At 35.1% G+C, this 13,370-nt stretch overlaps 2 protein-coding genes across 2 annotated transcripts in view; both read right to left on the bottom strand.

Annotated features, from left to right (window-relative positions):
- Positions 1-13,370, bottom strand: part of ARFGEF1 (ARF guanine nucleotide exchange factor 1) — a 270,777-nt gene that overhangs the window by 64,994 nt on the left and 192,413 nt on the right. The gene's annotated exons all lie outside the window — the stretch shown is intronic.
- Positions 1-13,370, bottom strand: part of PPP1R42 (protein phosphatase 1 regulatory subunit 42) — a 23,691-nt gene extending 10,321 nt beyond the window's left edge. Inside the window, exons 1-6 of the mRNA XM_075743948.1 lie at positions 13,251-13,370; positions 11,596-11,806; positions 9,209-9,375; positions 8,634-8,772; positions 6,371-6,487; positions 435-552 (exon numbers count right to left, since the gene is read on the bottom strand). Of these exons, the coding sequence (XP_075600063.1) occupies positions 435-552; positions 6,371-6,487; positions 8,634-8,772; positions 9,209-9,375; positions 11,596-11,724 (670 nt within the window). The 5' untranslated portion in view covers positions 11,725-11,806; positions 13,251-13,370. The remainder of the gene's footprint in view (positions 1-434; positions 553-6,370; positions 6,488-8,633; positions 8,773-9,208; positions 9,376-11,595; positions 11,807-13,250) is intronic.

Raw genomic sequence — 13,370 nt, 5'->3', positions numbered from 1 at the left:
AAATGTTATATAACAAATTCAAACACAGTAAGGTATGTACCTGTACAACTAAAACACCTAAGCAGCTACTACAGGCTGATAGGGGAGTAGATTAAACTCATCTTTGAAAATCAGTTTCACAACATCTGGAATATGAACACAAAAAAGTCTTACTGTCTTATAACAATCTCACCAATCATCTATCGTAAAACGAATTATTACTACTACTAATAGCAAAAGCTAAGCAACACGGTTTGTGCAGTTGATTACATAAGCAGTTTTAGCTACATTGCCTGTACATAAATTAAAAATTTATCACTTGACATAAATACCTATGGCAGTAATTGTGTTTACATACATAGTACAATTCAAGAATGATTAATGTATCAGTTATTTTCTCAAACAGTAAGGGTTATGGGTAGGTTTGGGGGCTGGCTATTGGTTTTATTTTTTACCTAAAGTTCGTGACTGTACAACAATCCTGTCCCTGTACTTTGGTTTGTGGCAGATGGGGTTTCCTGTAAGATCCATTCTGCGTAGCTTTGTCCATTTGTTTAACACAACCTCCAAATCCTGCAGTTGATACCAGAACAGAACATTGTGATTATTTTCCCCTCTCCAGAGTCAAATTCAATAGTAATGCAATTTGTTCAACCAGGCCCAAATCCTGCACACAGAAATAACTTCAATGAGACTATGAATGTATTAATATGCAAATTAAGAATGTGCATTTTCAAATAGAGTGGTATGTAGCATTCCCTGAATATATCATAATTGCACAAAAGAAATGGTGATGCAGTTGGAAAACTCTGCATTTTTAAGGATACAGTAAGGCCAGCTATGGAAAATTACCACTACAATCCCACTTATATGCACCTAAAGCTGAGGAATTGCCAGCCAAAAAGTTTGTATGATATGTAATGTCTGTTAATCCATCCCCATGGTCTCACAGAGCCATTAGAGTATCAGTGTCTGACTAGATTTTGAAAAAAATGTGAAAGAATAAATACTTTACAGAGAAAGAACAGACTAAAAAAAAAGCTAAAAATAATTCAAACCACAGTAGACTGCCTCTCTCTTTATATATATGTAACCTGTATTTCACAGGAGAAACAGTAATCCTCCTCTGCATAACTGTGGGTGGCCAGTTATAGTATTGGCCCAAACAGAGAAATTTTTGGAATATACCTTTCTTTCTCCATCTGGGTTTCTGTCTGGTTATCCAAGGGCAGTATGACCTAGATAAAACTTCTTCTGTCTTTCAAATACAATAAATTCAAGTTAAAAGCATGCAAAGCTTAGCAGATTGGTCCTTACTACTCAGATACCCTACTTTCTGAAATAGTTTCTTTTCAAAATTTCACTTAACTGTCATTCTTGACAGGCTTCCTTATATGTGCGAAAAGCTTAGGGAGAGATTCAAAACAATCTCTATGAATACAACAGGAGAGAGAATTTATGTTCTACAGTTGTAATAATTTGGAAAAAATCTACTAATCATGATGTGACAGATTCTAAACTGCAAAGTCTGTAGAATTTTGTAGCTTGATGCCAATAATGAAGCATCTGGTGATGTAGATATCTCGTAGCTCCTTCAAATTTAGAAAATCACCTGGGTAATGCAAGCAGAGAAAATTCTGATTTTGCAGGCTCTGCTCCCTTGGTAGAAAATCCTCCTGGGTATATTCTATGGGTTATAGAATATATGTTTAGAAAAATCACATGGAAAAGGAAGTGGCAGCACAGCCTCACACCTCCAAACCATATCATTTTTTGTCTATTGATGATGATATCATCTATTGTTATCCAGTGATGATAACGTACTCATATTTTAGAAAAATAGAGAGCAAAAGTCTGGTTCTGTGAGGAGCAAGACTAATAAAACAATGCAAGAAACTCTGAGGACCAGTCCACATGTAGAAACCTTGATAAATCTCATAATATTACATAGCAAGGCTTTATCAGCATGTATCAGAATAGCAATGTGCTAACCCCCACAGTTTAGGTGCTAACAATCACAAACACAATAATTTTAGGGAATAAATATTTTAGGCTAGGCTTATTAAAAAGGAAATAGCATTTAGCAAGCATATTTATTTATTCTTACCTGACCATTCAGGCATTGTCATTGAAATCTGTAATGTGTTCTAGATTTCACTAGAAAGAATTTTTTCAAGTAATAGTTTGGCAACACAAAGTTGTCTATTACTGAAATAAAATGTATACAGTTTAACTTTGACGAATGTGTACAAAGAGTCCTGTAAATTTTTGTTAGCTGTTACTTACTTGATAAATGACCCAGAACATGCTTACTCCAGTGTATGTTTATCTAAGAGCACACTAATCCTGTGCTGAAATATGATTACCCTTTCGATACGCTCTAGTTGTTCATTGCCTTCCTGTCTCTAATAAAGTGCTTTCACTTCCCAGCCTTTCAATAAGCTGTACTAAAGGGACCAGACACTCTTCTGGGCAGTCTCCGTTTGATAAATGATCATGTCATGCTATCACTTTGAGGTCTGCTACAAAATACTGACGAGCAAATTATATTCCATCGGGGGTGGGGTGGGGAGGGGGAAGGGCAAGTGCCTTAGTAGGCAGCTGTAGTGCTGGCAATAACATTCTTACCAATTAATGATGGCCATTTAAGAATTGGTATTTGACCAGTATGCTCCAGTTTTTATTCGAAATGTCTAGTCCAACTGCCCTAACTACATCTACAGACAGCAATTTGTCACCATTTTGACTACCTGTCATAATCTATTTGAGAAAATCTATAATTTTTCTCTTGTTCCTGACTCAATTCCGAAGTGAATGAATTCATCTTTTGTGATATCCTCTTGTCATAATCAATACTGGGCAGAGGTTGAATAAATTAAAGACTTAGGAAATACAGATTTTTATAGGTATTTCTAGCTATATTTTTATATCTATCCAAATACTCATACAAGTCATAATCTTCCCTAAAATAATATGATAAATAAAATTCTGGCTTTCTGTAAACAGGAATAGCTGTGGGCTTTTTTAATAGGAATAGTTTTTTTAAAAATTCCCTTAGTATTCCAACCTGAATACACAGCAGCCTAGAAGTCCTTGTGAACTTGACTAAAACGAACGAGAAGCTCAATAGGATAAATAAATGAAGTAGCAAGCAATAGAAAACAAAGAAAAGCCAATTCTATTAAAATCAATTCTGTTCTTGATAACTGACCTAAGACATGCTTTTTACACGTGGTAGCTAGTCATGGTAAGTTATTTTGCATGAATTGAGAAAAATTACTTAATTTTGTTCTGTCTGCTGTTCAGACTGCATTATATAAACTTCAGTCATGTGAAACAAGGTCATATGCCTTGATGTCTGTTAATTATGCTAACAATGCCCTGAATTAGCCAGAACCGTAAGTGCTTGAATTTACTAGCTCTAATTTTCAACTACACTGAAATCAATGTGGTATTGTTGAAAAGCGAGGGAGTATGGGTTTTCATAATAATGTGGAAAAAAGGAGATAAATGTTTAGATATAAATTATACAATAATTATATAGAGGTATAAAATAATTATACAAAAGTTAGGAAAGTCTACATAAGAAGCTTGTATTTCATGCATTTCTTATGCCTTTCACATTTCCCTCTTTTCCAAAGATTACATATTATTCCTGCTGCCATCTACCTCTGCTACACAGGTCACTGCTGTTGACCAGCCCACCGGGTGAAGCAGAGCTGGGTACAGAGCGCTCCGACACTTCTCTGTCATGCAGCACCGCCAGATCAATGCCAGACGTTCCTGGGGATGATCTTGATGGCAGTGACGGGGAAGCAGGAATGGGAAAACAGGGGACATAGAGCTTCTGGCATGAAAAAAGAAGTATGCATCAGAGTTTTGAAAGCAGAGGGGCAAGAGGGAAGAGAATGGAGGCAGCTTGTGTGGGAATGAAAGAGCCTTTGCTGCATGTAACAAGTTCAGCCAGCAGAAGCAATTAGGGATATGTAGTACTACTGTATACCCTCTAAGATCCTTTCAGCTATCACAGTTGTAGAATAACATAAGCCACGAAATAATGAAAGTCAGAGTTGCAAAAAACTGAAACATACTCAAAACTTCCCTCAGTGATTTTTTTTTTTTAAACAATGGATGTATAAGTTTGTTCTCCTGCAAGATGTTCACTGTAAGTTAAAGCCTCTTAAACAGAGCTAAAACTGACTCTTTTTTTTTAATATACTTTGCATGGCCTACTGCTTTTTCAACAGTTTGTTAGTTTTTTTTAAATTTAAATAAGAATTTATATTAGTGATAAGTAGAGCCTACTAAAATGTAATCTCTAAAACAGTAATTGTAGCTGGAAAATTGGCTATCCAACTGCATTACACTGTATGTTAGACACATTCAATATGGTCATTAATTTCACAGGTCTGCAAAGATATGAGTAGAAATACCCTATCTGCTCCATATTTTCAAAACTTGGAGATTGTTTAGAAAACACATAGGACAGTCACTTTCAAAATTTACCAGAGCTTGATCCAAGTGTAACTGGTAGCAGCAGCAGCAGCTAACTCAGATCCCAATCAGTTGATTTGGGTAAATACTTACTCTGGTCTTCCTGATGATAAGATAATGAAATTTAATAATAATTAAATAATATATACACAGTTAATGAATAATGCAGTCTTTTTGTCCTCCTCTTAATCTGTTTCAGAAGATACTGGTTTTTTCCTCTGAGATACTGAAAAAAAAGTCTCTGAACTGGCATCCTCATTCATAAAAATAATTGGTTCTTTGATTAAGACAATCTTCTTTTAAGATCATCACAACTGAAGTCTTTTGTATTTTTAAGAAAGAAAAAAATTAAAAATCACTGTAATATGTTTTATTTAGAAAAGGAATCCTTTCCAAAAGGGAAACTTTGGAGAGGCTACTATTTAAAAAAGCTTACTGTTATTTTGATGTAATCAACACATTCAATGTGGTTTTAATTACCCAACAAAAGCCTACATGAATTGTATTTTGATATGAATTCAATCACAACTGCCAGCCAGAAACACAGCTGGAAATACAATACATTAATAATCCTTTAGTAAAAAAGAAATGCATCATTCCACATTTTTTAATATTAAAATGTAAAAAATTAAGCATCCAAATAAAGTGTATTGGCCTAGAAAATTGCTAGATTATGCACACAAAGTATGAGAATCTCCTCATTAGTAAACAGAATGGCCAGATTTAATGTAAGATATTAAGTGTTCTAAGAAGTAATAAGAATAGTTATTTTAATAATTACTAAACCAATGACAGTTAACTTTTCTAAGGAAATAGAATATATATGCAAACCAGTAATGAAAGAGTTTATTTTAATCAAGGCTTTGTCTTGGAGATTTGGGTTATGATTTAAGCCAATTCATTTTAGTATTTGTTAATAAAAATATAAATTTCAAAAAAAGCAGAACACTAATGCCTATGGTTTATATTAAATGAAAACAGTGTTTATTAAGTCATTTATAAAGTTTGCTCCATGCTTTCACTGTGCAATGATAGTGTCAGCATACTGTTCAACATAAATTTGATACCCAGTTACTAGCATGACACTAAAATTATTTTTTTAACTGCTCTTTATGTAAAGAAGTAGAAGACATCATAACTTATAAAAATAAGTGACAAGGCCAATACTCCTGTTCCTTTTTGAGCAGATAAGCTGGAAATTGTAAGCCTAGAACATTCTGTTTGAACCACATTCACTGCTGAAAAAGAAAGAGCAAAAATCCTTTTATTTCATTTGTTTTAGCTGCCACTGTAGAAGTTAGACTTCTTGCTCATGAAGACATGTATTTCCTTAGCAGAAATTTATGAAAGGAATTCAATGTATACTTTCATGACAAATACTTCTTATGCATACTCCAGCAACAATAGTCAAAAAATCATTTTGATGATAGAACAGTGGCAAAATCAGCTAGATGATCTGATATCCAAGAATCAGCTTTTATATAAGTTAAAATAGAGAAATATTTTGCAAAATATTATTGCAAAATATTGCAAGTTAATCAACAAACAATGGCCACATCATCTTTGCAAATTAAGCCACTGATAGTCACTCAGATGGCCAAAACATACATGCTAACTCTACATTTTGGACATATTATATTATAGTTATAACTTCTGTGCATTTACTCCTCAGTTGACAGATGCATGCACAATTGCCACTATATGTAGGATTAAAGGATATTTGGACATCCTAAACAGTTCTCCATTTTTGGATGAGGAAAGACAGCATGCTTGGAAAGTCAGAGGTTCAGTAACTGTAGAAGTAAAGTTTATTTTTATTCATCTATTTAGTGATAAAGGTGAATTTGACTAATTTCTTATCACCCATACTAAATAGAACAAATATTTACTTTAATACCTTCAAATGCTGAAGTTGATTGTCAACTGCTCTAAGATGAGAAAGATTTTCCAAAACTGCCAGTTCTTCTAATTCATCAATGTTGTTATTGCTGATATTCAACACAGACAAAGATTTCTGGAGGAAGAAAAGCAGAAGAAGAAAATTATTTTTTTCATGCCATGCACGAGTCAAGTTGTAAATTCTTACAGAAAATTCTCTTAAAGAACAAGCATATGAAGCAGAAACATGCAAATGCAACTACCATACACCTCACACATTTTTTTATGTTGGTTTTGCATCTTGTCCTAAAATGCTGTTTATTTTGGTTTTGAAGTCAAACCGAAGTAAGACTATTTTTCAATTATTTCAGGAATTCTTAGTAAATACAGAAATTTTGTTTTTCTCTAAACATGTTTAAATGCTTTACAGAGTTCTGCAAGTGCTACTAACTCTACATTTGAAGTGTGAAAAAGAGACAGAAATTGACTGCCTTTTCCAAGGTTACATCTGAACTGCATGGACCTGAAATGCATAGCTGATACTCATATAGTCTCCTTTAACAGCTGGACCATGCTGTTTTTCTGTCAGGCTTGATCCTACAAACCTCTTGGTATACATACCTCTATTCCTTGCCCCTTCTTTGGAATTCTAGTGAGTCACATAACGCACTTTGCCTTTTGTAACAGACAATAGAGAGATCTTTATATTCTAGATAAAAGTAACTTTGTTTCAGGTGTGTATCTGAGAAAATACTTAATGTAGTTTCACCTAAAAGGAACAAGAAGCTTCTATCTCTAGAAGATGTAAATGGGCACCTAATCCAGTGAGTTTAGAAATGGGATTTACCATTAGTTAGAAAATACCTATTTCAGCACAGGGAATATACAGGCATATAAAGGAAATGTAACCCCCTTCTAAAATCTGACCAAGATCTACACTGCAGGCAGAAATTACCAGTATTACCCTGATACACACAGTGCATAAACTTAATCTTCTCTGTCAAAAGATTCATGATATTGTCATCATCAAAATGTTTGCTTGTGGTACACGGAGAGCTATATGGTCCCATGTTTTTGGCTCTTTCATCTCTGACAGCATTAAAAGCCAGAAACAGATAGAAGGTGAAATAAGAAGTGATGTCTTAAAGAGAGACCAAACACTTAGCACTCAAAGGATAAAAATAGAATGTTTTTACATGTAGCTTCCACAAAGATGTTACATGGTCAAGAATACAAAGTGTTTCTTAAACAAAACAAAACAACCCACCACATCAAAAGACCTTAAATAAAAGCCACGAAGAACAAAATGCTAGTGACTCTAGGCCAGGATGCTGAAAAACACTGAAGTATATGAGTTATCCTGGGAAGATTATAGCTGTATAATGTCCCTCTACTTTCATCATTTCTCCAGCACAGAAGGAACAAAGTAAAAGTGCTCTCACAGGAATAGCTAATTTCTATTAAAGGAAAATGGTTATACGTGTCTTGGATTACTTAATCTCAAAATAGCAAGCATTAGAGCTAGGTCAAATGTTTATGATGTACACAGGAACAAAAGAACTCACTTTTCAGCCAGTTTTTCATCTTCACCAAAAAAGCTCATCAAGTGCTGACTACACTTCATGACATACAGCAAGGTGATTTTTTTTTTTTTTTAGTATAGAACTACATTCTATTTTTTTAACCACTTCAACAATACATTTGATGTTTACTGAGCAATTAATATGTTGAAAGAAAACTTCAAAAGCTGACTTTCCTGAAATCTTGACATACCACAACATAAAAACTTTGCAGAACTAAAACTGAATGCTTTTGATTGTGTTGCTCTTAATATCCAGAATAAAAGCTGTTTGCACCTTGCGCTATTGCATTCTCTACAGAAATACAGGAGGCAGTAAATAAACTAATGTAACAATCAAATCAGAGAAGTATCAACAAACTAATTCACTACAAACTAAGTAGACTAAGATAACTGTGATAAATTCCTACCCCTTTTTTTTAGTTTATTTACATTCTGTTGGTATAGGGCATCCAGAAATTTCCTTGCTTCCTCTCTCTCTTTATTCTTATTTCCAACTTTCATAGAAAAACAAATGAAAAAGTAGAATCTGCTGGACTCCTTGCTTACATGAGAATCGGGATGGGAGTCCCTTGGTAGAATTTGAAAGAATGGCACCAATTGGGAGAAAAGGAAAATACACAGTGATCAAGTCCTAATCACTTCTCTTAAAAATACCAATCTACTGATGAATAGCTCATTGAAATTCTCAAAATGTACTTACTGCCAGAGACCTAAGAGATCTTGGATCAAACAGAAGCTTTTCACCAAGAGGGAGGTGTTGACTTTCAATATGTAGCTCCCTTATTTCTTCTAATTTATCCAAACCCTCTACTACGGTGATGCAGTTGCCCCCCAAATACCTGCAGAATAGAACACAAAAGAGATTTAATATCCTTTGAAAGCAAAAGCTAACACAAGGCCTCAATATATTAAAAAATTTAAATATTTTTACTATTATTGAATAATACTTGGAAATTATAATAGAAAAGTAAATAACCTAGCATGCGAGTAGAACATACAGCTAACAGATCCAAGTTTTTTTAGGGGGTTTATATATTGCTACTATTATTATTAAATGGCTGAAAAAGGAAAATAATTTAAATGCAAATAAATATGTTAAGATGCTACTTTACTTAGATCGTAGAACGCTTTGTTAAAAAAAATCATAAGCAATTACTTTTATTTGAAAAGCAACATTTAAGAGGTGAAAGGACCTTAGTGGCTACATTTTTAAAAATTTCTTAGTGTAATAATTATTCTTTTACTAGTAAAATAAAGAAATAATTTTCAACTTACAGTTTTTCAAGGTTTTTCAGCAATGAGAGATTTTCTATGCATGTAATACAATTGTTCTGAAGGTAAAGGTGTGTTATATTTGAAGCAAAGTTCAAGTTCTGGATTTGATTGATTTGGTTATCATATAAATATAGAACTCTAAGATTTTTACACAAAGAGAGGTCACCCTGAAATAAACAACAACAAATTAATGCTACTTAGAGTTCACTCACTGCCTGCTTCTGGAAGCTGTTGATTGTTTTTATATTTAAGTTCTGCTGCATGATTTATAAATTTTCATCTTTAGCAAACACTTTTAACAACTATTTTTCCTAGAAAAAGTGAGTTAGTGTCAGTAATCATCAGATTTAAGATTGAAGTCTGTCATTACTATTCGGCCAAACAGAAGCTGAGGACTACAGACATCATCAGCAGGTATATCACATCCTGTGTGACTTCATTCCCTTCCCTGCCTTCATCAGGTGGATTTAAGAAAATGACAATTGTTAGTGTAGGTGTCTCCATCAAACCTCAGTGATGTAATGGAAACCAGTTCTTGGGAAAGGAATACTGATTTATACAAAAACTTGCACTTCAATGTATTTTAGTACACTTCCGAGTCTAAGATTCCACACAAATGTCAAGTTTCTTTGAGCATATTCCTCTTAAATAACTAAAAGGTCACGTGTTCTTATGAAGGTTTCTGTAAAACTTCTCTAAGGCATCTGATGAACCAGTCCTAATCAAATGGACTGATCAGATTAGTAACTTGCCACGGCTGTGCACATTCCTAGGAGTGGTCATTTGCTTGCATGGATCTGTTCATATAGAATGAACTATTTAATCTTGACTGAAATCACACTTTTAAAGCAGAAATCCACCATACACAACAGTTCGGTTGTTCAGGGTTCAGCAATTTCAAAATGTGCTCAGTATCTTGAGGGGATCTGAATTAACTCAGGACTTACTGAAACCTGTATAAATTTACTATTATTAAACTCAAAGGAAGGAGGACTGGGTTAAGTTTGCAAGTTTGGTCTTTGAAAATGAAAAGGTCATGGATTATTTTTAAATGAATAAGCCCCAGGGAGCAATTTTTTTTAAAAATGTAGATTTTAACCTGACTAATTTGAAAAAGCCACTACACCAGTCCAAACTTGTTAACCTCACTTGGCTTATATCCTGTTCCTGAACTCCCTTTTCCTTTCTCAGACTTCCTCTGAAATCTAAGGAATAAATCACAGATAGATTGAAAAGATTGTGCTGCTAGTTAACAACTCTTTGTAAAATTCCCAAGACTAGAAAAATATGGCATTAATGAGAATAAAATAAGTGTTGCACTAAATAATATGCAATATCATTACTACTGCCTTTCAAAAAAAAAAAAAAAATCTGATCTGCAAAATTACCAGTTCCTTACATCTTCTTCTATTCTACAGTTTGCATTTTTATAAACGTTACCATCAATAAATACAAGTCTTTAAATAAAAACCCAAAGTGTTGCTGAAAATATGAACTTTGTTTTTAACCTCAGACCTAAAGTCTCCAAGAACACTACAGCTAGATTTCAATAGGGCTAGAGCACTGCTGTCAAAGACCTACTGATTCAATGGGAACACTCTCGCTATATTCTATAGGAAAAGTGTCAGGTCTAAATGATTAATTAGAAATATTCTGTTTCTTAAGTGGATAAGGAGGTAAGCGAGTAATCATTTCCATTCTGGTGATTTCCTGAAAGCTCCTTTACAATGTAGCAACTGTACAAAACAATCAAAAGAGCAAATTGTTTTGATTTTTTTTTTTTTAGAGTTGCAGATTTCTATAATAGTTCTGTGAAATGCTGCAAAAATTACTTCACTTCAACACTTCAGTTCATCTCTCTTGTGTAACTGCTTACATGGATTTTCTATTTTAATTAACTAATAGCAAAAATAGTGTACTGATAATATCCCTCTTGTCTGCTACACAGATGATATATATTTCCGTGGTTTCAGGTAAGTAAAATACTTCAACAAGATTTTTGCCACATAAAGAAAAAAGTGTCAGGGCAATAATAAGAAACCCTGCACACTGTTGGAGCTACAGTCACCTGATGTTTTATACGAAAAGTTACAGCTGAAATATTATTTTCACATTTCAAATGCCATGCATTTAAAATTCATTTAACCACTTTTATGTACAAGCAGTGTTCCACACAATAACAGCAGTGAATGCTGAAGCATGCTTCCAGACTGGTGTATTATTAAGGCTTAATTGCAAGTCAATATAAACATTAAAACATAATATAGCTGTTATAAAATAGAAACTTGGCTTTGCTTGTCTCCCCAACTATGAACAACTCATCATAACAGTAACTACAAAACATTTGAGCAGCCAAGTTAAAAGGAATACAGAAAAATAAATCTTACAATTGCATCTATATTTTTATCTGATAAATTCAGATGAGTTATTTTTCGCAGATACTGTCCAAAGTCCTCTTCATTGCGATTCTTGTGACTGATGCTTTTAGCAATTAGGTCCATTGTCAGCCGAACCATAATTCTATAATAGGCCAAACTGCTCTACCGCTTCATTTAATAGTGTTTTTCATGTGCTCTCGTAAGCAGTTTTATAAAATGCCTTAAAAACAAAAAGGAAAATATTATACTAGTTGTTCCCCAGATCTTCAACAAAGCTTACATGTATACTTCAAATCTGATATTTCCCCACGAATTCCCTTTTTGCTTAATGACACATTTATGTATAGTCTTTGCTGCTTATAAACCTCTGCCCCTTTCTTGCTGTCATTTTTTCAAGCTTTTGGTGTATTAAATAACATTTAAAATGCATTGTTATATTTGATTTGTTGTTTCAGTGTGCTCAAGAAGGTTGAACCCTAGTCTTCATCTTTTTCATATGGAAATATGAGCACAATGGTCCACAGCAGAAGTAATTCTCACACATAAATAACTAATTAATGGCAGCTCATAACCTAATTATTAGAAAATACATCACTCTCTTTAGCAGGTTTTACAGGCTGTGAGAAGTGGTATAAAGCTACAGTACTCTTTATACATCTGCAGAGCCCTTTTGTCATGCACACACCTGCATGTGCATTTGTTATGCACAGTGAAAAACTGTTGAGTTTTTTGCACTGAGGCATATTGTAGAGGCTCTCACAAGAATACCAACTTTTTTTTTTTTTAAACTCTGGCCATTGTTCCAAGTGAGCTTATAAATCAGGGAATGGGGGGGAGCGAAGAAGGCAAGACACATATTTTGAACTGGATGTGTAAACTGTTGATAAAAATACCCTAACAAATGTAACTTAGCCACCCAGAATAAAAAGGTTGCTTTTTTAGCCAGCACATAATACAACGCACTTTATGTACATTGTATATTTTAGCCAATATGTAATACCCCCACGTCAGTGTATCAAAACAACCGAGGACGCAGAAAAAAGCATCCCAATACTAAAACTCATGCAGCCACATTAACCAAGGCTCAGAGAATCCTCCTTTCCAGTATTACATTTATGAGAAACTGAGGAAAAGCAAAGATTGAAACTGTGAAGGCAGAAGCAGCTTACTAAGCAAGGCTGAAGCTCAGTAGTTCCCCCTTATCCATGGGGGTTTTGGTTTTTGCTTTCTTTTTAAAGGTGGGGGAAGAAGGAAAGCTGAAAGGATATTGGTTTGGGTTTTTTTACTGAGAAACGTGTTTCTTTTTTTGTGATAAAATAAAAATACCTTTCACAGAGCCCTTTCTTAGACCTTCCAAAATGAGCAGTTAAGAGCAGAGGAAAAGCCGGGCTGCCAGCGCGGGGGCTTTGCGTGAGACAGGTCTCCCTCGATCTCCCCGCTCCTACAGCCGCCTGATTTCACGCTGCCGTCGTCCCCCCCCCCCCCCCCCAGCACAAGGCTTGACGACAAAGGACCAACCGCCACCCACCACAACCCGTGAGAGGCCGCTTTAATGCCCCTGCTCGTAAGCGAAGAAGGACAGGTAGGGGGTAGGACCGCTCCCAAGGTCCGTCCGAGAAGGAACCCGCGCCCCCGGCCTGCCCCGGCCCCGCTCTCCCCCTCACCTCCCGGCAGCGGCAGCGGGACAGCGGACGGAGAGAAGGCGCGAGCGCCTCCGCCGCCCCTTGTTGCCCCGGCAACCACACGCCAACAGCTGAGGAAACAGAACGCTCCCGCCGCCGGCT

Source organism: Balearica regulorum, chromosome 2 (assembly GCF_011004875.1).
Source record: "Balearica regulorum gibbericeps isolate bBalReg1 chromosome 2, bBalReg1.pri, whole genome shotgun sequence".
NCBI lineage: Eukaryota > Metazoa > Chordata > Aves > Gruiformes > Gruidae > Balearica > Balearica regulorum.
The sequence above is the reverse complement of the archived record's forward strand: the minus strand, read 5'-3'. Positions and strand labels throughout refer to the sequence as shown.